Source organism: Aegilops tauschii, chromosome 3 (assembly GCF_002575655.3).
Source record: "Aegilops tauschii subsp. strangulata cultivar AL8/78 chromosome 3, Aet v6.0, whole genome shotgun sequence".
Lineage (NCBI taxonomy): Eukaryota > Viridiplantae > Streptophyta > Magnoliopsida > Poales > Poaceae > Aegilops > Aegilops tauschii.
Genome location: NC_053037.3, coordinates 152,782,108 through 152,807,540, shown reverse-complemented (window position 1 = coordinate 152,807,540; position 25,433 = coordinate 152,782,108). Strand labels below are relative to the sequence as shown.

Genomic DNA, 25,433 nt, shown 5'->3' with positions numbered 1-25,433 from the left:
TTTAATGTTATCAAACTCGCGACCATTGTCACATTGGATAAAGCGAATTGGGAGGAAGAAGTGAACAGACACATAGCGTTGAAAATTAAGGAAAAGAGAATGGACCTCGGATTTGTTGCGTAGAGGAAAAGTCCAGACAAAGTGGGTGAAATCATCTAGGATAACAAGGTAGTATTTAAAACCCGAAACACTTGCAATGGGAGAGGTCCATAAATCACAATGTATTAATTCAAAGGGATAAGTGCTACAAGAACTAGAGGAACTAAAGGGAAGACGCACATGTTTGCCTAATTTACAAGACTCGCAAAACACAGAATTATGAGAGTCCCTATTACATGGTAAATTCACTAAGCATAGAAGCTAAGACGGCGGGGTTGGGATGGCCCAAGCGACGATGCCAGAGATCGACGGAGGCCAGCATGGATGTTGGAGGGGTGGCGGCAGGAACTCCATTAAGAGAATAAAGATCACCGGAGCTATTGAAGCGAGCGATCTCGGCCTTGGTCAGGTAATCCTTCACAGATAAACCAAAAGGGTCAAATTCAGCCGAAACTAGATTGTCGCAAGTAAATTGGCGAACAGAGATAAGATTTTTAATGAGGGCGGGTGCAACTAGAACATCGCGAAGTAAAAGAGGTTTGGTGGAAGAGGGAAGTTGAGCCTGACCAACACAATATATAGGAATAGATGATCCATCTCCAAGGATAATGGAAGGGAAAGGAGATTTAGTGCAAGAAGATAACCAATTACTAGATGCAGACATATGACTGGAGGCCCCTGAATCAAAGATCCAATCCGTACCTGAGTTTCCTTGTGCAGCAAAGTTATTCATGGCCTGGAGAAAGGCAGCTTGATCCCAGCTCGGCGTCGCAGGTGAGGGTGGCGTCGGAAGCGGTGCCGGCGGATACGATGGTGAAGGCAGTAGGGCCGGCTGGGGAGTGTAGTAGGCATTGGCCGGCTGTGGTGGGGGTGGCGTCGGGAGCAGGGCCGGCTGAGGTGTGTAGTAGGCGCCGCTGTCGGTGCTGTAATGACCATAAGGAGCATACGTCGGGGCGGCGTGATAGGCATTGGCCGGCTGTCGGGGGTTGAGAACCCCGGGAGCACCAGTAGGCGGCCGAAGGCCGGGTTGCCAGGCACCTGAGTATGCCAGCGGAGCACCGAGGGTGGACGGAGCGGACCAGGGCATGGGCCATGCTTGAACAAGCCCCGTCCAAGGATCATGAGGAGGCCGCCATGCAACCGCAGATGGAGCACTGGTGGGTGGTGCAGGACTCGGTGCTGGTGATGTCGTAGGCGGAACCGAACGAGTCGACGGCGGCCTGTAGATAGGGTTTTTGCCGCGGTAGTTCGGACTAGGACGCCAGCCTGGGGGCGGTTCAACAGATGACGATGCGGACGGCCTGGCGGCAGGAGCCGGCCTGGAAGGCGGCGCTGGTGTAGACGACAGAGGAGGATGAGCCGCAGCATGAAAGACCTTGGGGCGCGAGTCCTTGCGAGCTTGTGTTTCCGCCGCGAGTTGTAGCAAGGAACGAACTTCAGCGAAGGTAGGAGGGGGCCATATCATCGGTATGAACGAGGCTTGCTTGTCAAAGTCTTCGCTGAGGCCGACGACGACGATATTGATTAGCTGTGAGTCGCTAACTGTATCGCCGAGTTCGCGGAGCTCATCACCAATGGTCTTAACGCGCTGGCAGAACAGGTTCACCGGGGCGTCTCCTTGCACCATATTGCGAAGCTTGGTGTGGAGAGCGTTTTTCCGAGCGTCGGTGTTGCTTTGGAAGAGCTGACGGAGGGAGTGCCAGATGTTGGCAGCGGTGGCGCCGTCGTGATCGAGCATATTGAAGATCTCGGTGATGATGCGGGTGTAGACCACTGGACGATCGCGAGATCGTCTTTCAACCATTGCGGATCATCGGGGCGGGGAAGACAGTTGGCGGCGACATGCGAGCGCAGGTTGCAGCGGCCGAGGTGGAGATCGAAGAGATGTCTCCAATGGTAGTAGTTGTGGGCGGCGAGATCAAGAACTATGGGGATGTAGGGGCTGACGTCGGAGATTGTGTCAGCAAGAGATATTGGTGCGGCGAGGATGGGTGCAGGGTAGTTTTGTGGAGCTATGGTGAGGGCCGAGAGAGAAGCGGCCGCGGCGTTGGCAACCTTGGCGATCAGCGCGGCCCGGCGCTTGAAGTAGCCGGGCGGCGGCGGCGGCGGTGGCGTTGGCGGAGCCATACCCTAAACCCTGGGACCGGTATCTGATACCATGAAAGCTGAATAAAATTATTGCTTATTGATTATTTGGTGCGGCATACAAGAGTATATAAGAGGGTACAAACCGACTTGAGATAGAGGTACAAAACTGACTTGAACTAGAAGTCGTATACCATAATGACTACTCTAACACCTAGCAGCATCCTGCTAGCTGTGCCGCTGCAAGCCACGACAGAAATCCACGAAAGAGAAGAGAGAGCTGAACGATTCAAACTCGTACCAACCCATCATTCCGCCTCTCGTCGTGAGAGAGAAAAACACGGGGCAGAAGTGGCCTTAATTCCTTAAACCCCTGGAAATTAGGCGGCTAAAACCCTACTACTACTTACTGGAGTACTACCCTTCCTCCCACACATATTTCGCATCCTTCACGGGCATTTGCACTGCTCCACCCTTCCCCGCTTGCTTTCGCTCCGCTCTCCTGCCACCAAAATGGCTCCGCCGGCGTGGATCATCCTGGGCGCCGACACGCGCGTGTCGGAGCAGCAGGACGCGGACCTCTCCCTCGAGCTCGCCGCGCCGCCGCGCGTCTCCGTCCTCAACGTGCCCCGGCGCGTGTCCCCCGTCCAGGCCGACCCCACCAGCGGCGTCTGCCCCTGGGTGGTCACCGCGGACCCTGCCTCCGGCCTCCTCCTCCTCCGCGCCCCGCCACCCCCTCCCACTGACTCTCCAACTCCCCCGCCGACCTTCCGCAACGGCGTGCTGGTCCCCGCTGTCACCTACATCAGGCGCCACCCGCCGACCTACTTCGTCTGCGACGTCGCGTCCGCCACCGCCTTCCGCCTCCCGCAACCCGGCCGCGACCCTAGCGGGCTACCTACGGAGATCAACGCGCTGAACCTCGGCGTCGTCGCCGCCCCCGGAGCCGGAGGCGGCGCCTAGCGCTACATGGTCGTCGAGTTCCGCTACATGTTTGCAGACGAACACGCCACGCTCCTCTGCTTCTCTTCCGACACCGGCGAGTGGGTGGATCTCGCCGGGGGGCTCATCTTCTGCGACGCTTTCGCGGATGCCCCGGTGCTGGACGTCATCCCGCTCCCAGAAAGCGACTGCCATCTGCCTCGTGCCTCGTGCGCCCACTGCGCCGGGAGATCGGTGGCCCACCGCCGGTTCGTGCAGGTGAGCGCTGGCAAGTTCCGGTGCGCGGAGTGGAGCTCTCGCAGCGACGACGAGGCTCCCATGACGGTCAGCATGTGGACGCTGAGTGATCCGGAGGCCAATGAGTGGGTGCTGGACTACAAGGTGAGCTTTCAGGAGATCTGGGCCGACGACAGCTACAGGGCTGCCGGCCTGACGGAGAAGAACCCCACGTTCGCGCTCGTCCACCCCATGAATCCGGACGTGCTCTACTTCTTCCTGGAGGAGCACCTCTTCGGCGTGGACCTGCGCGCCAAGAGGGTTGTGGAGTGCGGCGTGTACGAGATGGTGGTGCCACCGTCAGGGAAGCCCCCCAACTGTTTCTCCGTCCGCGCATTGGAGCTGCCGATCGCGCTTTCAGCAGGTAGCCACCCATCACACCTTCCATGGTTTCTACCCTCTATGCTGTTGAACACTTAACTTATTTGCATTGGAATATCACTAGACACGTGCAAGCAATCGCATTTCAATTGCTCCCCTCGTTTGCTAAGTTTTTGGACTGACTTTGCCCAATTCAATCAAAGTTCATCTGTGGGATTAGTATTCACATGTGCTAATTAAGTTGTTATGCTGTTGCTCACGTACGTTTGACTGTGACGCAGTCCTTAAGCTCTGTACGCCTTCTACAGTGATCCTTCTATACTAGTTATTTGGTTGTATTTTTCTCTTGTATTTCTCTTTTTTTTTGTGGCAGATATTCATCTGTTTAAATTAGTAAGTATACTAGACAGCACATTTAATGCTTACTCGGCTCCTATGCTCTGTTTGCTTCCAACTGAAATTGTTACGAGAAAAAGACATACATGTGTTCACCTCTGATTGATCTTCTAGTAAGCCACAACTATATTGCCTTAATGTGCCTAAAACGAGAGAGAAAATACCTTTACTTCGTGTCTACATTCCTTTTAAATCCCAAAAGATTCACTGTTATCTGTTATGCAAACAAAATTCAGTTAACGTTACTGGTATCACATCAGCATTGGCACACACATCCAGGGCCGGTCCTAGGATTTTAGGGGCCCGGGGCGAAATTTGAGCTCGGGGCCCTTAGAGCGTTGCCTTAGGGATCGATTTTGTAGGTCTTTCCCGCTTCCGTTGATCCCAATATTCAATCTCGCCTTCAATACCCGATGAAATTATTGTATACACTAGGATGCGGAATTGGAAGAGCTATCAAATTAACCATAATCATGGACTAGTGTATTTTCTAGACTAGTGCTAGCATCTCCGTGTTCCATAGGACATTGCAAAGAACAGATGCAATCCAATCAATTTAATGGGAAAGCATATATACATTGCAATTAGAACCTGAGGTACGTAGTGGCTCATAGACAGATGCCACATTATTCTTTATTTATATATTTTTCGTAAGCGTCACATCAAGGTCCCTATGGAAGTGCCGCTAGTATTTGAAAATTAGTGCAGAGCTATAAAAAAACTACTATATTAACTGGACAAAAAATCTTACTCCCTCCGATTCAAAAAAAAAGAGTGTCATATGACTTTAGTTCAAATTAGAAGTAAAGTTGAACTAAAGCCACTACATTTTTTTTGGATCGGAGGGAGGTAATGACAATGCCTCTAAAATCTACAGTAACCATGCCCAATCAAAGAATTATCAATGCCATATGACAATAATAAATAGGGAATATTGATTATCATTTATAATTTGTAATAATTATCATAGGAAAAGCAAAAGGAATAGGGCACAGTACCTTATCTAGAATCTACTTCTGCAATCGTTGATGGGGCGTCTCCGCTAAAGTTGCAGCGATTGCATGGCTCATGCTCAAGGGTCGTCCCTCGTCCGCCGTCGTTCAACTGGCTCTCGCGGTCTCGAGCCGAAGAGCCGAAAAGCCATCCGGGCGTTCGGCGGCGGCGGCCACCGACACCGTGCCTCGCGTGCGTGCGTAACTGATGCGCCTCTCGAAGAAGGTTGATTCGATCCATGATCGACGGCCATGCGTAATTATTACTCCATCTTGGGCCAGCCTCACATAGTACTAATCTTGGGCCAAGCAGTGCGTTTTTTCAGTCCATGCAGACGCACGCAGCGGCAGGCCTATATGGCTATATCTCTATATATCACGTACGTCCCTGGGTGGGGGCCCCTCCGTTCCGGGGGCCCGGGGCGGCCGCCCCCCCTGCCCCCCCATCAGGACCGGGCCTGCACACATCTAGCAGTATGGACATTTTGTAACAGATCTGGAAGTTTAGTATGCACTCCCACATCTATAACTCTCATTTTGTAACATTTAGGATGATGCATCGTAAATGAGAATAGTATAGAGCTCATATGGTTCAGATTGTTCCTTGAGAAGGGTTTACGCTGGGTCACAAACTCACAATGCATAAGTAATTTATCTTGTAGGCTGTTAAACTTGTCATATTGGAGACAGCTTGTAGTTGTCACAACGTATATTCTCTTGATTGTTTGTTATCAATTTGGATAGTGGTGGACTGTAAATACTTTTCTTTCTCATGGCACTGTAATAGACATTCAATTGTTCTTAGCATATCTGCAGGTGTACAAACCTGCAGCCACTATCTCATCTATTTTGTTCATCTATGGCTATTATACATACACCCAATTAGTCTTTGCATGTACAAAATAGTGCCACCAGTTAATTTCAAACAAACAGGTTTTCCGGAACATGGGTCACCATGCCATCAGAGACTTGACAAAGGGACACATGGATTGATTTTTTATGATTTGGTTTTCATTTTTCCTATGCAATTACTATATTTCTAACAGGATATATAAAGCATTGACATATTTCAAAATTAGTTATTATTAGTTATGTTAACCCGCAAAAAAAATACTTATCAGTTATACTCACATATTTCTAACCCGCTGCATTTTCCCGTAAAATAAAATAAAATAATATAAAGCATTGATATATTTCAAAATTAGTTATGTTAACAGTTCATGCCAATCAAGTTATTATTTCCATATTGGTGGCAATCCCAACAATGGTTATGTTGATCAAGTACTTTTTAGTTTGACAGTGTGCGAGTTGCTGTTTATGCAGGTTCGCTTCCATCTGATGTTGGCCGCGGTTCCAACGGCGAAGAGTCTACTCCACCGGCGTCATCTGTTTCCCGGGTGAGCTTCATCAGAGATTTGTTATTGATGTCGATCACCACACCACACGGATATTTGTCTTCCACAGCAACGATGATGACAGTGGTTTTCTGTTGTGTTCTCCATGCAGGAGGAAGCGGTGAATCTGCAGATCGAGTTTGAGGAGGGTGAGGAGGGATCTTGAGGTAGCATATACCTCGTATGATCAGCAAGGCAATGGGTCTCCGTGGAGAGATAACTTTGTACTATCTTAGTCTCCAGTCCCTCAAGATGGTCTTGTCCTTTTGGTTGCGGCCTCTTTGGTTCTATCTACGTACCCTTGCTAATTTAGTAGTTGTAGTTTCCAACAAGATGCGAGGACTCTAATTATCTTGTTGTGTAATGAATCTATGTACGCTTTAATAGCTCGATCTCACTCGCTGCTGGATGACTTATGATTATATCCTGCAAGGAAGATGTCCTTAATATGATTCTGAATGATTAGAGAACTTCTAAGATGGTTCCAAATGATTCTGGATCGTCTGTTTATTTTGATGTAATGGTTAGGGTGATCTAGATGGTAAGAGGTAATTACGATTGACCTTCTCAAGGCTATGGATGTTTTTGCACATCATTACTTGCTATTAACTGTCATGAGTTACATGTAAACAATTTATTTATAGGGGGAAAGAACCAAATCTGAATCAATCTATACGCATGTACAAAACATGTTAGGTATTTCGTTTTAGTTGTGCTAAAGGAGTTATTTATAAAATTTTGAACTAAGTTTAGCAAATATTTGTCGGACTATTATGTTTTCAGATGATGCTTGATTATCTCGTACTTGTTAGACACATTTCAAATATATTTGTCTGTTATCAATGTTGTTTGTAGCCCAAATCCAACTTCTCTGTTTCGTGATATCATATTTCTTTGAGAAGCAATAATTATTTTCAAATATGCGCCATATTTTACGTCCATGCTAGCATGTAACTAAAAAGATCCCCAAATCATTCATAATTTTCTTTAGCATTGCTCTAACAAAAAAATTGTATACTCCTACATGTTTACCAAGAACACAAAAAGAAAATGATCCAATCATATACTTATATATGAACAGTCATAGAGGAATAAAATAAGAGATCCGCTCTCAGGAGGCGCTCGTACCCAGATGCCGTTAGGGTTCCTCTTGCCTCCCGCCGGTGCCGGCCCCGGTCTGCCTCGTCTCATGTGGCTTTAGGGCCATGAAGGCGTGGTGGATCTCGGCCTTTGCTGGCGGGAGGGCTTCGTTTTTGGATGTTTTTCCGAGTTTTCTTAGGGTTTGTGTCCTGCTCAGAGAGACGAAGCGGCGGCGGCTCTCTGAAGATGGAATAAGGTTCTCTCCACCTAGCGCCCCCCGTCTCATTGGTGCTTCTAGTGTCATCGAGGGCGTGTGGATACACTTCAAATAGGGAAGTTTAAATCTGAACCGTCTGATTAAGGTTAGTTTTGGAAAAGCTGGTTAAAGAAACTTGCCGCCCATGAGTTAAGTGTATAAAAAAATAGGGAAGTATCAATCTTGCACATCTATTTTCAACCCCTATAAGTACGTGACTGACGCCTTGACAAAAATTTCATACTCCGTTATAAGTATTTGTTTTGCGGGAAGAACCTTATTAGGAGCTCAAAGTGACGCGGGAAGAACCTTGATGATGATTAGGAGTTCAAAGTGATGCCACGTGCCATAGCACGGATAGCCACCTGAGTTATGAGTTGTGAGCAGTATTTGTTAGAGGTGACGCACACATGCCCGTCGTTATTTTGGTTCACAGCAAGGCTGCACTGATAGAGAATAAATTAAGTTGTTCTGCAAGTGTGGAGGAAATAAAATCGATCACAGTTGATATCCGCAAGAGTAGAAACACTCCCAATCGTGGCTACCGAATTAAGCACGCACACTGTCGACTGTAGATTACGTGTGCATGCATATCCCTCGTGCGCAAGGCAACACCTAACTAATCGTCCTCGAACATGGACAGGGACTTCGGCGGCGACAGCTGGTCGCCGTCGGTGTGGTGGCCCGCGCCTCCTCCCATGCAGTTGGCCCGCTTGCTGGACTGGAGGAAATACACGTCGTCCATGGCATGGAAGGAGAGGTCCCTCTTGATGTTCTCCAGCACCGACGCCAGTTGTACCTCCGGCGCACTCTCGCGGCGCGCACCGTCATGGACGTGACCCGCCGCCCCGCTGATGGTGCCGGCACCGTCGACCTGTCCGGATCCGCCGCTCATCAGGTACTGCAGGAGCTGGCCGTCGGTCCAGTCGTCGCCGAAGGCGCCGTGTGCCGCTGCGGTGGTACTATCAATTGCCTGAACCTCCGCGTGGCTCGGCGCTCCGGGGTTGCCATCCATGTCCGGCGCGACGGCGACGCCCTTCTTGCGGACGCGGCACAGGACCCAGTCGTCCAGCTGCACCCAACGTATATATGTAAGTATGAAATTCAGTTGACCGGCAACTGTGTCCGTACCGTAGATTCATCAATACACGCGTGTTTGTTTGGTACTCCCTTGCTAACTTTAGTGATATATAAACGCTCTTGTATTTTTTTTTTACGGAAATAGTACGTACCCTCATGGAGTCGTGGGGCTTGTGGCGGGTGGCGGCGCCGGCGTCGGCGTGGAGGAGGCGGTACTCGTGCATGACCCACTCAGTCTTGGTGCCCCGCGGGGAGCGGCCCTGGTAGAAGACTAGCGCCTTCTTGACCCCGAGGCAGCGCGCGCCGCCGGCGGCCAGGATCGGCTTGTCGGTGCCGGTGGCCTTCCAGTACCCCGAGCCCGCCGTGCGGTTGGGCCGCGCGCCGTTGGGGTACTTGCGGTCCCTCGGGCTGAAGAAGAACCACTCCCCCTCCCCGAACTGCGCCTTGTCTGCACGCACGCACAAAAATGTCAAACTTCCATCCATTTACCAGTATATTCAATCAGCATTATAATCCTTGTCTCTTGTTCCTCACGATGATATATACATTAAAAATGGGTGTAGATAGCCGGTCGGCAGCTAACGGTATTTTTTTCTTGGAAGCTCGTGCATGGACGAGAGTCAAAGAGATAGAAACAAAACTTTGCATTGGTTGCATGGCGTGGCTACGTATGCAGTACGTATGCATGCGTGCATGCTTACCGGGCAGTTCCCACGGGTCGAACTTGTAGATGTCGACGTCGGCGATGATGGAGGTGACGGCGGAGGCGGCGGAGGCGACCTTCCTCTTGAGGTAGCAGACGATGATCTCCTGGTCCGTGGGCTGGAACCGGAACCCCGGCGGCAGCTCGCACCCCCGAAACACAAACCCTTCTTCCATCACCGATCGATCCGCACTAGCTCGGAGCCGGAGCCGACGAAGAAGAGATGGCCTGATTTGGGAACGCTCCAAGAAGTCGGCTGGCGGATGGCCTATATATACATGCACACGCGTAAGTTACTTAGGCTAAGTAACCGTACGTGCCCATGTCGTCAGGGTACCCAAGCAATGAGATTATGCGAGAGCGACGTGCATGGCGATGGCTCTCGAGTCCTGGACGGCGACGCGCGTGGCGCAGACCGATCGATCGTGGACACACGGCTGGATTAGCCTCCCTGACGTCCGATGGCACGTCAAGCTACCCGATGATTACGCGTAACGTGACATCGCGTGAGCTTGACAGCCGCATATTAATACTACCAAATGGGCCAAACCTCTTCATGATTTACGCCCTTTTCAGCGTTCACATGTCAGTGCGAAGGCAGATTTTGTGTTTATGCGTGCATGCTGCTCCATAGCCAGCTGGTGATTGATGTGGAACTACAGTTTTACTCAGGCTTAAATAATACTGTCACTTCGCTACAGCAAACGTACGTACGGTTCTTCGTCAGCTTTCGTACTACTGTACGTACATAAGACAGAAATAATTACTGCCGAATCTTTGTTTTTTTGACTTAAGAGCATCTCTAGCTGATAACTTGAAACTGGTTAGAGAAGTAAAAGTCCACATTTGAAGGTGTTAGGGCATATTACTTTCTTAGTGGTTTTGGTGATTGAAGACAATGCTTTTACGAAATAAGTGTGTGCATTGAGTATTTCAAATAATTTATCTTATGGCACAAGACGAGTTCAACCCTTCTAGATATTTTTTTAGAGTACACAAATTGCGTACCATTGATTTATAGAAGGCAGAGGTTATATACAAGAATTACAATAGACGGCCATCCACAAACGGTTGGCACATCAAACACACCACTCCAACACATACACACTACTCCTCAATTAGATGTTGGACTCCTCTCCCTCCTACTAGCACCCATCGCAAGAGCTCCTGATGAATCAGCTCAGCAGTGCCCCATTCGTTGGCAATGGCCTGTGACGCAAAAACCCTACCATTTCTCTGTTTCCACAAGTTCCAACAAATTAGGATGCAAAAAGCATCAAATCCTTTGCGGTAGGTCTTGTGAATTCTTTTACTCGACCTAGTCCACCACTCCTCCAGGTTATCTGTCATAGTTGGCAAGATGGATACATCAATGCCGAGTCTCGTGCAGCTGAGAAACCAAACATGTCGAGCAAAAACGCACTGAAGTAGAATGTGGTCCACAGTGTCCTCCTGGTCACACAGATAGCAGACAGAGGTCTGATCCTGTAGTCCATGTCTGAATCTCCGGTCCGACGTACATAACCGATAGCGCAAGGCCAGCCAGATGAAAAGCTTGCAGGTGAGCGGCACCCAGCACCGCCAGACCGCGGATGCACATTGGAATTTTATGCCCCCTTCACACAACATCTTGTACGCGGATTTCGCCGTATACGTGCCAGAGGCATCCCATTGCCAGATCGGCCTATCCTCCACATCGGGGGTGAGTTCCACTTCAATCAGTCTATCCCAGAGATGGATGAACTGACTCAACCCCTCGGTCGACATCTCACCAACAATATCCAAGGTCCAGGCATGAAGATGCATCGCGTCCTTGACAGTTCTTTTGTTCACAACCTGGGTCCTGACCTTTCCCACAACCAGAGGAGCAATTTCAGAAATACGAGCTCCGTTTAGCCAGTGATCTCTCCAAAACAGCACGTTGGAGCCCTCCCCAAGCTGCCACTTGACCAAACTGTCAAACGCTATCTGCACTTGCTTGTCAGAAGAAAAGTTCAGACCCTGCCAAGGCCGCGAGCTGTCAGAACGTTTGAGCCATTCCCACCGCAAACGAAGCGCAATCCCATGCTTATGTAAATCAATCGCACCAAGTCCTCCCAGTCCTTTAGGGCGACAAACCCGTTGCCATGCTACAACACACTTCCCGCATGGACAGTGTCAGGCCCAGCCCAAAAGAAAGCACGACACCCCTTGTCCACCCTCTCAATTGCCCATTTGGGCGCTTCTGCCACCATTAAGTGATGAGTGGGGCGAGCTCGAACCACTTGATTTACCAGAATGAGCCGACCCGGCCTCGTGACCAATCCGCTAACCTGGAACAATCCTCAGCACATTATCCACAATCGGCTGCCATTCCGAGCGCGTGAGTTGCCTGATGCCCAATTGTAGTCCAAGATATCTGAAAGGAAACTTCTCCATTTTCCACGGTAAATCTTACTTGACTAGTTCCTCGTCTTCCTCTTCCGCTCTAATCATGATGGCCGACGATTTTGCAAAGTTAATCCTCAAACCCGAGGCCTCTCCAAACATCATGATTGCCTCGCTGACAAACATCAGGTCAGGTCTCGACGGTCTAATAAACAACACAACATCATCCGCATAAAGCGAGAGACGCTGCATAGGTAAACATCCAGGAATCTTGCTAAGAACCTGTCCCTCTTGAGCTTTGATCATCATCCCTGTGAGCACATCAATAGCAATCACAAAGAGGAGTGGGGATAGGGGTTCACCCTGTCGGAGGCCACAGACATGCATAATTTTCTCCCCAACGCTGCCATTAACCACCACTCTAGAGCTCGCTGTTCTCAACATAGTGGCAATCCACGATCTCCATGTGCTCGAAAAACACTTGGCCCTAAGAACTTCAAAAAGGAATGGCCAGGACAAAGAGTCAAAGGCGCGAGATATGTCCAATTTGAGCAACACACCTTTTGTCCTATGCTTATGCAATTTCCTCGCCATTTGCCTCACTAGCAAGAAGTTGTCATGGATGTTGCACCGCTTTATGAAGGCCGACTGGTTCACACTCACCAACTCCCCCATGCGCCATCTCAGCCGCGTTGCCAAAAGCTTTGAAGTGAACTTAGGCAAGCTATGGACAAGGCTCAGCGGTCTAAAGTCATTGATCTGGCTAGCATCTGCCTTCTTAGGGATCAGCGAAATCAAAGCTTGGTTGAGCCTATCAAACCCCCTTCCATCGCCAAGAAGCAAGTTGTGAATTGCAGCAATCACATCTCCTTTCACGATCGGCCAGGCTTTCTGAAAGAACATGCCTGTGAACCCATCCGGGCCAGGCGCACAATCGACAAGCATCTCCTTAATAACATTCCATATCTCCTCCTCCTGAAACATCTGATCCTGGTCTGATAGATCAATTGCCTCGATGCCTAGAAAGTCCAGGTCCAATGTGTGCTGCCTTGGTGTGGTCTTACCAAGCAACTCGCTATAGGCCTCATGAAATGCCTCCTCCTTGCCTATTTGATTAGTAATGGTCTGGCCCGCCATAGATATCGCCGGGATGAAATTCCTAGCCTTCCTTCCATTGGCCACGAGATGAAATAGGTTAGTATTAGCATCACCAGACTACAACCATCTCATCCTAGACCGCTGTCTTGCAATCGTCCTCTCCGGCGAGGCCAAACCTAGCACCAATCATTTCAGCGAGCTCCGAAGCCATCTTTCTTGTTCAGTCAGCACCCTAGCTTCTTGCGCGCAATCAAACCTTAAGATCACCAAGTTTGCAGCGGCCATTTGCATCTTGATGTTGCCAATCTCCCTCTGACCCCACGCGGTCAAATGCTTAGCACCGTTCCTCAACAGCGAGTCAAGCCGCACAAATGGGTCCGTGATGGCCTCATCGCACACCCATCCTTCCTGTACTGCCTCCATGAATCCATCTATCTTAACCCAGAACGTCTCAAAACGAAAACGCTTGCGATGCAGCAGCCGGTCCTCTAGAGAAAGGAAAAGAGGGCAATGATCTAAGGAGGAGGTAGAAAGCGCCTGTAGCAAGCAATCAGGGTATGCTAGCTCCCAATCCAGAGAGATGAGATCCCGGTCAATATTGGTCATGGTTGGGTTCTCCCTCTCGTTGCTCCAGGTAAATTTGCGCCCATGCAGTTCTTTCATCGCATTGTCATCCACAAACCTCTTAAACTTCCCCATCATCCTTCTGTCCAAAAGAGCATTGTTCTTGTCCGCAGCACAGAGGATCATATTGAAATCTCCTATAACCATCCACGGGCCCGGGCATAGCTGCCTTCTCTCCGACAGCTCATGAAGAAAAGTAATCTTCTGAGCATCCTCTTGAGGACCATATACCACCGACATGCACCATGGCTCCCCAACCAAAGGTGTCACGTAGCCCGTAAGAAAGTTCGTGTCATTAACCATGTTGGACAGCCTCACCCTTGAGGTGTCCCAAGCAACAAAAATACCACCCCGAGTCGCCAAGGCAGGAAGATAGGCAAAACCATCATAAGATGGCCCAAGATATTGCATGATCACAAACTGGTCTACAAGTTCAAGTTTAGTCTCCAATATACACCAAATAGCGACCTTCATCGTGTCCGCTAGTTCTCTAAGAGCATCTCTCCTCGCCGAACTATTTAGACCACGCACATTCCAACACACCAACTCCAACGGCATGTACGACATTTGGAATGATGGACTCCAATGTCAGTACAAACCCACACTCCCAAACTAGCCCGACATGGCCACCAACGTGTCAAACTCTCCAGAAAGGTTAATCAGAACTGCCTTCCCAAATATGGCCGCAATAGCACGAAGTTGCGATTCTTGGAGGGGCGAGTCAAACATGTTGCGGAGTATGTCCAAAGCCCCCTCCGACACCGCAAGATTGTCGTGTGCAATGCCTAAAGTTTTAAGAAGCACTGTCTCTACCGCCGTGGCCTTAGACTTCGACCTGATCGAGTTACATGCTGACCTCGTGTTGCGCCGAGGGGTGAAAGGATCTTGCCCTGCCCTAACTCCTTTCATAGTTTTAATCTCCTTAAGCAGCGGTGGGGCCAGCTTCTTCAGAAGTCCAGCGCAGAAGGACTTGATGTTTCCAATCGCTATCTGTTCTTTGTTCGAGAGCCTGTCTTCCTAAACCTGGGCAACCACCAAATCGACGTGCCCATCCTGCTACATGGCGCTGGACGTGGTCACATCACGCTCGCATGCAGCAACAGTGCAGCCCGCAGTAGGCTCCAAAGCAGAACCCGCCAAATCGGTATCCAAAGTAGTATCCGCCTCCTCCCGAGCCCTTGATCCCTCAAATCAGAGGTAGAAATCTGTGCATCCGACAACACATTGGCCAGGGCAATCACATGTGCCACCGGATCCCAGCCATCCGCGCTCCGAATATTCCCGCTGTATCCGTCTTGATCCACTTCACGCACTTCCAAACAGATTTTCTGAACCACAGACGTGTCTGGCGCAGGCAACACCTCCTGGGGATCCTCCAAAACTGGTCGCAGACGATCCACTGCACCATCCCTATTGCAAGTGGCCTGAAATGGCTGGGGCCCTTCCTCGATCAGCGCGCCATCAATGACATCCGCTGCCGGTCGCATTATTGGCACAAGCTCAGTTGCCACCTCCTGCACCAACTCTTCTTGTCTTTCCGGATTGGGATCTGAGCCAACCTCCCCTTTCCTAATCAGCGGCCTCACCTCGGTCTGCCTAGCTCCCTCGCCTGACATATCAGTCAAATCCTTTGCACTTTCCAAGCCAGCTGGCAACCCCTCATTAGCCAACGGAACCTTCTCAGATGCTCTGGCCAGCTGCTCAGTTTGAATCTCCTTATTCCTGGACCCGTAGTCCAACCTGCTTACCGCAGACAAGCGGGGCCCCACTTGCATCATCGGAGGGATGCGCCAGTCCGAGGGCCCCACCCTACCTTCCAACACTTTCTTGTACGACCTCCCAGGGCCACCACCGCCACCAGAGTAGCTCCGGCCACCATTCTACCGCAGACACCTCGTGTCCATGGTGAAATCACCCACTCTCCTCCAGCAAAGGACCGGTTGGAACTATCCGGGAAGCTGCTTTGGCCGCTTACTCCATCCGAACTGCCCGAACGATGACAAAGCTGCGGCTCCGAGAATTCCCGCATCCACCCAACATGAATGATGGTGGGATATTCTAGTAGTTGACGGAAAGATGGTCTCCTCACTGCCGCATTCCCATCTACCTCCGGCGGCTCCAGCACCCACAGCCTACGACTCACCAGAATCTCCTCCGGATCCACACACCAGGCGCGAAGCTTGAAGAGAGAGAGAGGTCCTCCCTATTCTCCGTCTCCGGCGCAAGACTCTCCACCAAACAGGCCTTTCCCAGCAGTTTTGCAACCACATTTTCCTCGAGCAAGCATGAGACGGCACCCCTTCTATCATGATATCCACCTGAGTGCGCATCAATCTAGACGTTGCTTGAGCCTGCCTAAGCCACGGCTTGACATGCAGATTGAAACCGACATGATGAATCACCGGCACACTCAGCACCCTCTTCCTGACCTCATGAGACGCGAACACCACAAGAAAATCCTCCGGGTGATACTTGTGAACAGAAAAGCGGTGCCTTGGATGTCAAGTTGGCCTGCAATGGCCTCCGCCACTGCCACACAAGAAACCTACGGCCATGAGCCACCCACATACATCACCACCGCCAACTGAAGACGCCGCTCCAGATCATCCATGTCCGGCACCCGAGACATGACACAGACCTCCGGCAAGGCCACCACCGGTGCGAAGGCAGCCACCGGGGGAAGGGAAGAGGGTCCTGCAAGCAGCGGAGGGAAGTTGGGCGCAACTGACAGAGGCGACGCCCTCGACACGCTCTGTCTAGGCTCCATCAACGGCCCTCCCCTGCCCAGCACCCCATCCTCCCGCCCTGGCAAGGAAGCTGAAACCTTAGCAATCACTGCCGCCGGAGTTCATCCTTAGAGATGGGGCTCCGAGGCCTCTTGCACTGGGAGGAAACGTGGCAAGGAAACCCGCATCGAATGCACATCGGGTCATTGGTACAATCTTGCCTGTGGTACCCGTCCTTGAAGCAACGAAAGTAGAGCCCGTAGAGGTCCGGCGGGATGAGGCGCCTCTCCGAGGACGTGGGCGAGTCACGGCCGCCGAGGCCACCAGCCTCCTACTGGCGACGCAGAGCCCGCTGGCGCCACCACATGGCCTTACGGGAAGGAGCCGACTTGCTCCAGGCCACGCCCGCCACCGCCGCCGTGGATGAGTGCGCAGAGCCCGAGGACGTCGACATCCCCAACCCATAAACAATTGGCTGCTCCCGGTGCCGGATCATGGAGACCGAGGGAGGACTGCTCGAGCCCAAAGCCATGAGGAACCGCCAGCAGGAAGTACACCGGAGCCAGGGAGGTCAGCGGTAGGAGAGGGGGTGGGCGCTGGGGCCGGAATGGCCAGCGGCGAGGAGGGGGGGGGGGGGTGGACGCCGAGGCCAGAGTGGCCGCCGGCGGGGCTAGGGAGCGGGGGGCTAGGGGCTATGGGCTGAAGTTCCCTCTGGATATTTATGAAGACGGTGTTTTCTTGCGTTTCTTTTTAGGTGGACTTCAGTAGTAGGAACACTGTACTATTAAGAGGGTCTGCTTCGGAAAGGTTTGGGTGGAATCAACATGTACACTATATCTTTGCACCCTTGTTCTTTCCCGTCAATTGAGCTTGTCCCTCTTTATGTTTGAACCTTGTCAGAACAGGCTAAGCGGCAGTACCGCTCTACACACTACAAAAAAAGACATATCCGTGACATTTTGGGCCGAACGATTTTTTTTCTGTCATGCTTATGACACTTCTATGACGATAATTGTGACAAAACCCGGTATCCTCATAGATGTGGTGGGCTCCTACTTCTATGACAAAAAATCATGACAGAAAATGAGCTTTTCGTCCTGGGCGGGCCGGAGATGCAGCTGCATGACATTCTTTGGGTCGTCCATGATGGAAAAAACCGTGGTAGAAGCAAGGGCGAGGAAAATATCGGGGAGTTCCCAGTTACGGTGGATGGTCGGGGGCCGAGCGATGCGCGTTTCTCTCGTACATGTACGCGCGTGGGTGCGAGGGATTGGGCTCTAACTGAACCCGAGCGAGGCGTTCGCCTACTGAACCCGAGCGATTGCACTGTAGGCTACGCGTTACTGAACTCGAGCGATCGATCGATGGCTGTTAACTGAACCCAAGCGAGCGATTCCTTCGCTACTGCTGCTAACTGAAGCCGATCGAACCCTGCTGCCTCCTTCCCTTGATGAACAATGAGCGTGGTTGGGGGAGTTTTTATGAACAGTTCCTGGTGGGGGGTTGGACGAATAGGACCCCGTGGTAGTAGAGGTCGTTGCCGCTGGATGAACAGGACCCCGATCGATCGAGCCGGTTGGGGGTGGATGAACAAGACCCCGTGGAGGGCTGGATGAACAGGACGGCCCCGTGGAAGGCTGGTTGAACAGTAGACGGTGGAGGTCTAGATGAACAGTAGCCCGTGGAGGGGTGGTTGAACAGGACCCCGTGGAGAGGGCTGGTTGAACAGTAGCCGGTGGAGGAGCGGTGGAGGCTGGATGAACAGGAGCCCGTGGATGGGCAGTCGCAGGTGGAGGCTGGAGGAGGTCGACGGTGGATGAACAGTAGCCCGTGAAGGCTGGAGGAGGTCGACGGTGGAGATGAACAATATCCCGTGGAGTCCCGTTTTGCGGTACGCCGCACCCCTCCCGATGAACAGGACCCCCGTTTCGATCGTAGTGCTAAACACAAGTCCATTTCCTCTGTTTGCGGTACGCCACACCCCTCTCGATCAACAGGACTCCGTTTCGACCGTAGGAGGTCCAAGAGAAGTCCGTTTCCTCCGTTTTGCGGTACGCCAGACCAATCTCGATGAATAGGATCCCGTTTTGATCGTGGCCGGTCGAACACAAGGCCGTTTCCTCCGCTCTGCGGTACGCCATGCCTCGTTTCGATCGGCTGTTCCGTCCAAACCGGTTGGCTCCCGATGAACACGACGTATTCCGTTGCCTCCTGATGAACACGACACATTCCGTTGCCTCCCGATGAACACGACGACGCAGTTTCTCCGTTCCGACCCAGCCATGTACACGAGCCCAGGCCCTACGTATGAGCGAGTAGGCGTTCGAGACCCCGCCCGTATGTACGTACGTGGCCGTATTTTTTGGCGTGTGGCTGTATGTACGTGTACACGATTTAGACGGGACAGCCTGAAATGCTACGTGGGGGGGCTCTACTATGACATGTGCTGCTACTTACTCGGCCACGGTTCATTGTTGCAGAGTGACCGATCGACCAGTATGTACATACACGTTCCGACAAGAGAGACAACGGTACGTACGCTTTGACCGGGTGGGTCCCAACTGTCAGGGAGGATAAGGACGCACTTCCTTGCGTGTGAAGATATAGCTGCTGGGTCCCAGCTGTCAGGGGGTATTTTTTTGCCCATAATAAGGACGCACTTTCTTGAGTGTGAAGATGTAGCTGGTGGGTGAGGGAGTCTTGGATTAGGGGGTCCTCGAACGGCCGGACTATATACTTTAGCCGGACTGTTGGACTATGAAGATACAAGATTGAAGACTTCGTCCCGTGTCCGGATGGGACTCTCCTTGGCGTGGAAGGCAAGCTTGGCAATACGGATATGTAGATCTCCTCCCTTGTAACCGACTTTGTGTAACCCTAGCCCCCTCCGGTGTCTATATAAACCGGAGGGTTTAGTCCATAGGACAACAACAATCATACCATAGGCTAGCTTCTAAGGTTTAGCCTCCACGATCTCGTGGTAGATCAACTCTTGTAATACTATATCATCAAGATCAATCAAGCAGGAAGTAGGGTATTACCTCCATCGAGAGGGCCCGAACCTGGGTAAACATTGTGTCCCCCGCCTCCTGTTACCATCCGCCTTAGACGCACAGTTCGGGACCCCCTACCTGAGATCCGCCGGTTTTGACACCGACATTGGTGCTTTCATTGAGAGTTCCAGTGTGCCGTCACCGTAAGGCTTGATGGCTCCTTCGATCATCGGCAACGATGCGATCCAGGGTGAGGTTTTCCTCCCCGGACAGATCTTCGTATTCGGCGGCTTCGTACTGCGGGCCAACTCGCTTGGCCATCTGGAGCAGATCGAGAGCTACGCCCCTGGCCACCAGGTCAAGTTCAGAAACTTGAATTATACTACTGACATCCGCGGAGACTTAATCTTCGACGGATTCGAACCCATGTCAGGTGCGCCGCACAATCACGACGAGCATGACTTAACTCTGTTGTTGGACAGTGTTCGGGAGATCACACCTGCAACTACCCCGGCCCTCAATCCGGAACAAATTGCGGCATCTGAGGACGGGTGGATAGACCCCACCATGAAGGCCGCACTCTCAGTGGCGATAGAGCCGAATACTGACTTCACCTCCTACGAGAGCCGTGTTGCCGAACCACTGGATTCGTCCCCGGCCACGGGCTCCGAGCCGCCTGCGTCCGTGCCTATCGAATCAGATTGGGCACCGATCATGGAGTTTACCTCCGCGGATATCTTTCAGCACTCGCCTTTTGGCGATGTGCTAAATTCATTAAGGTCTCTCTCCTTGTCAGGAGAACCTTGGCCGAACTATGTCCGGCTAGAATGGGATGCGGACGACGAAGAAATTCGCTCCCCGCCCACCACCCACTTAATAGCCACTGTCGACGATTTAATCGACATGCTCGACTGCGATTCCAAAGACATCGACGGTATGGACGACGATGCAGGAGACGAACAGGAACCACCGCCCACAGGGCGCTGGACCGCCACCTCATCATATGATATATACATGGTGGATACCCCCAAAGAAGGCGATGGCGATAAGACAACGGAGGATGACCCCTCCAAGAAGCAACCCAAGCACCGACGTCAGCGGCGCCGCTCTAAGTCCCGCCATAGCAAAAGTAGTGATACCGGCACAAGAGACAATAACACTCCGGATAGTGCCGAAGACGACGACAATCCCCTCCAGCAAGATTTAGAGCGGGAGGATGAACAAGCTAGCCCTCCAGAACAGGCAGCAGATGGAGAAACGGAGGATGACAATTACATGCCTCTCTCCGAAGACGAGGTGAGCCTCGGCAACGAGGAATTTATCGTGCCTGAGGATCCCGTCAAGCAGGAGCGCTTCAAGCGCCAGCTTATAGCCACAACAAATAGCCTGAAGAAAAAGCAACAACAGCTTCGAGCTGATCAAGATCTGCTAGCGGATAGATGGACCGAAGTCCTTGCAGCCGAGGAATACGAACTCGAACGCCCCTCCAAGAGTTATCCAAAGCGCAGGTTGCTACCCCGACTCGAGGAGGAAGCATTAAAACCCACATCACCAGCGTATGATGCGGCTGATCGGCCACCTCGTGGCCGAGACAGAGAGGCATATCAGCCCGAAGTCCAGACCGCACCCCGCCGCCGTTCAACCACAAACACCAAGGCCCGGGGCAACACGCGGGACCTGCGAGACGTATTGGAAAACAAAGCAGGGCATACAAGATCGATCTACGGATCACGGGGTCGCGCCCCAATGCGGGACGATGATCGTCACGCCGGATATACCAAAAGCAAATCCGGCCGGGCCGAATACAACAGACAAGACTCGTATGAACTGCGTCGTGATATAGCCCGGCACAGAGGCACCGCACACCCCCTATGTTTCACTGATGAAGTAATGGATCACGAATTCCCAGAGGGTTTTAAACCCGTAAATATTGAATCATATGATGGTACAACGGACCCCGCGGTATGGATCGAGGATTTCCTCCTCCACATCCACATGGCTCGCGGTGATGATCTACATGCCATCAAGTACCTCCCACTAAAACTCAAAGGACCAGCTCGGCATTGGCTGAATAGCTTGCCAGCAGACTTCATTGGCAGTTGGGAGGACTTGGAAGATGCATTCCTTGACAACTTCCAGGGCACTTATGTGCGGCCACCAGATGCTGATGACTTGAGCCATATAATTCAGCAGCCAGGGGAATCGTCCAGGAAATTCTGGACCAGGTTCCTAACTAAGAAAAACCAAATTGTTGACTGTCTGGATGCAGAGGCCTTAGCGGCATTCAAGCATAACATCCGTGACGAGTGGCTCGCCCGGCACCTCGGCCAGGAGAAGCCGAAGTCTATGGCAGCCCTCACGACACTCATGACCCGCTTTTACGTGGGCGAGGATAGCTGGCTGGATCGCAGCAACAACACATCAAGGAATCCTGGCACTTCAGATACCAAAGATACTAACGGCAGACCACGTCGCAACAGACACAAGCGCCGCAACAACGGCGGTAACGCCGAAGATACGACAGTCAATGCCGGATTCAGTGGCTCTAAATCCGGTCAGCGGAAAAAGCCATTCAAAAGAAGTACTTCGGGCCCGTCCAGTTTGGACCGCATACTCGATCGCTCGTGTCAAATTCACGGCACCCCCGATAAAACTAGCCAATGACACCAACAGAGAATGCTGGGTGTTCAAGCAGGCCGGCAAGTTGAATGCCGAAAACAAGGACAAGGGGCTGCATAGCGACGACGAGGAGGAGCCCCAGCCGCCGAACACAGGAGGACAGAAGAGGTCCCCCCCACAAGTGAAAACGGTGAACATGATATACGCAACCCACATTCCCAAGAGGGAACGGAAGCGTGCACTAAGGGACGTCTATGTGATGGAGCCAGTCGCCCCAAAGTTCAACCCATGGTCCTCTTGTCCGATCACCTTCGATCGCAGGGACCACCCCACTAGTATCTGTCATGGCGGATCTGCCGCATTGGTCCTCGACCCTATCATTGACGGATTTCACCTCACTCGAGTCCTTATGGACGGCGGCAGCAGCCTGAACCTGCTCTATCAGGATAGAGTGTGCAAAATGGGTATAGGCCCCTCGAGGATCAAACCCACTAAAACCACCTTTAAAGGCGTCATCCCAGGTGTAGAGGCCCATTGCACGAGCTCAATCACACTGGAAGTGGTCTTTGGATCTCCGGACAACTTCCGAAGCGAGGAGTTAATCTTCGATATCGTCCCGTTCCGCAGTGGCTATCACGCACTGCTCGGGTGAACCGCATTTGCAAGATTCAATGCGGTACCGCATTATGCATACCTCAAGCTCAAAATGCCAGGACCTCATGGGGTAATAACAGTCAACGGAAACACAGAGCGCTCGCTCCGCACGGAGGAGCACACTGCAGCCCTCGCAGCAGAAGCGCAAAGCTGCCTTATTAGGCAAACCACCAATTCGGAGAAAAAGACCCCGGACACCTTGAAGTGAGTCCGCAGTACCCCGCAGGCGGATCGACAGGCACGTTTTGAGCTCGACTAGCAATTCGGCCTCCGTCCTAGTCCCAGTCAAGTGGCGAAATTCGTGCCACGCGTACATAACTACGCACTAAAGATACCATGGGCATAGGCGGAGGCACCACTACGGCACATCCCACAATGCGGCTCAACCGCCCCAGGAGCCGTATACCTTCATCATTTTCTCTTTCAGGACCTTACTCTCTGCAAGCCCTTTTCGGCAGTCTGATTGCTGGACGCACTACGAGAAGAAAATACCAAGGAAGCAAGAAGCTCTGACGTACAAGGGAATCCCCAGGTGGTCTCTGATAACGATCGAAATACCTGTTTTAAATACCCATACGCAGCTTGCCCTTGGATAGGATATGTCAAATAGTCCTATTTCTTGCTTATTGCACTACTCGTATCCGTACGCTTTGACGTACTATTTAATAACAATGCGTAGCGTTAGCCTATTATTGCATTACCATTTCTTTTTCTTCTTTCTCTTGTCTGCTTAATTACGACAGATTGCACCGTACATTCTGGTACGACCAGTACGCCAGGGGCTTCAGTATACCCCATAAACACGGCGAGAAAAGTCCGAACACTTTCGATAGTGCGGCACCCCGAACTTATAGCACTATATGCATCAGCTCCGAATCATGTCTTGGGTCAATAGTTGGGTTTGCCCGGCTCCCATGTTTTGGTACCTTACGTTCCGCAATATCGGCTAAGGTAGCGCTGGGAGAACTACTGCGATTGTGTCCCGGTTCTTCCGGACGAGCACCTCAGTAGAGAAAGCCAAAAACTGACTGTCATGATAAGGCGAGAGCCGGTCGCTGTTCGAGAGGTCTCAAGTCCTTAAAGACCTTTTCCGCTTCGGGCGAGGAGTCGGCCTTGCCCGACTTAGGCATATATAGCACCCCAAATTCGGCCTTCCGAGTACTAGGGGCTTCGCCAAAATTTAAAATTGTAGACTTCTATGGCTAAGTGAGGGTGATAAAGCTTTATAGTCCGATTGCCTGGTTCGCTGTGCTGAACACCTCCTTCGAAGGACCCAAAATTGGGATAAAGAGTGTTCAGGTTTAACCCGAACACCCCAGTACTAGTTACATGGGGGCAGAAGCCAACGACTGGCCAACCCTCAGATTTCATAAACGGCCGCACAGAAGGTAGTATTTTAAATTAACAAGTGTTGCATAGCACAAATGAACTCGTTTCACATTGCAGGATCACATCAGTACATTCATTCGAATATTACATCTTTACCACATTCCTCCGCCACAAGGCGAGAACCCTTCAGGACATTGTCATAATACATTTCGGGGTGGCGATGCTCCTTGCCTTCTGGCGGCCCCTCCTTCACCAGCTTTACAGCGTCCAGCTTCGCCCAGTGCACCTTCGCCCGGGCAAAAGCCCTGCGCGCACCCTCGATGCAGACGGACCGCTTTATGACTTCAAGCCATGGGCAGGCGTTCACAAGCCGCCTCACGAGACCGAAGTAGCTATCAGGCAGGGACTCGCCGGGCCACATCCGGACTATAAGACCCATCATGGCCTGTTCGGCCGCCTTGCGAAGCTCGACCAGTTGCTTTAGCTGGTCGCTCAAGGGCATTGGGTGTTTGGTCCCAGTATACTGAGACCAGAACAACTTCTCCGTCGAGCTCCCCTCCTCAGCCCGGTAGAACTCCGCAGCATCCAACACACTGCGGGGAAGATCTGCGAACGCTCCTGGAGAGCTCCGAACTCGGGTAAGTAAAAGGAAAGTTTCCTTCACATGCTTGCTTTGCATAATGAATGCCTTACCCGCTGCTATCTTCTTATCTGCCTCAATTTCCTAGAGGGCCTTCTGGGCTTCGGCCTTGGCGTTTTGTGTGCTTTCGAGGGCCTTCGCAAGCTCGGACTCTCGCGTCTTAGAGTCAAGCTCCAAGGACTCGTGTTTTTTGGCGAGAGCCTGGAGCTCTTGCTGCACCTCGCCCACCCGGGCTTCTTGCTTTTCTCGCTCGATGCGCTCCTTGGACGCTTTGTCTTCGGCCTCGGAAAGCGCCTTCTACAGGGTCGCCACTTCGGTCGTGGCCCCTAGCAACATTCATGGCGATCCCATTATTCTAAAACCAAATCTTAATAATGTACAGACGGGGTATGACTTACCTTTGTTCTCTTCGAGCTGCCTCTTGGTAAGGCCGAGCTCTTCCTTGGACCGCTCAAGGTCCTGCTTCAGTGCAGCAACCTCCGCAGTGCGTGCGGCAGCGGCCAGCAGTGAAGCCTGCATACACACATAGACATATTCTGATTAGACTCCTGCGGTCATTATTTGATCCTCTATTCGGCCTTTCTTCGTGAACGGCAAACAGAGCATCATGGGCTACTGTCTATGCGGTAATATTTTCTTATAATTTTGATTACTTACCTGAAAGCCTGTTAGGAGGCTGGCACATGCTTCAGTTAGTCCGCCTTTGGCGGACTGAACCTTCTCGATCACCGCACTCATGATAGTGCGGTGCTCTTCGTC

At 51.7% G+C, this 25,433-nt stretch overlaps 1 protein-coding gene and 1 pseudogene across 1 annotated transcript; one reads left to right on the top strand and one right to left on the bottom strand.

The window, feature by feature from the left end:
• The first annotated feature begins 2,653 nt into the window (after positions 1–2,653).
• Positions 2,654–6,877, top strand: LOC109786550 (uncharacterized; annotated as a pseudogene).
• Positions 6,878–8,331: 1,454 nt separating this feature from the next.
• Positions 8,332–9,800, bottom strand: LOC109786551 (NAC transcription factor 32-like). The gene is made up of 3 exons (XM_020345122.3): positions 9,623–9,800; positions 9,074–9,369; positions 8,332–8,913 (listed from the first exon to the last, which is right to left on the bottom strand). Exons 1-3 carry the CDS (start codon positions 9,798–9,800, stop codon positions 8,461–8,463), a joined length of 927 nt encoding a protein of 308 aa, XP_020200711.2. The 3' UTR covers positions 8,332–8,460.
• Between the last annotated feature and the right edge of the window lie 15,633 nt (positions 9,801–25,433).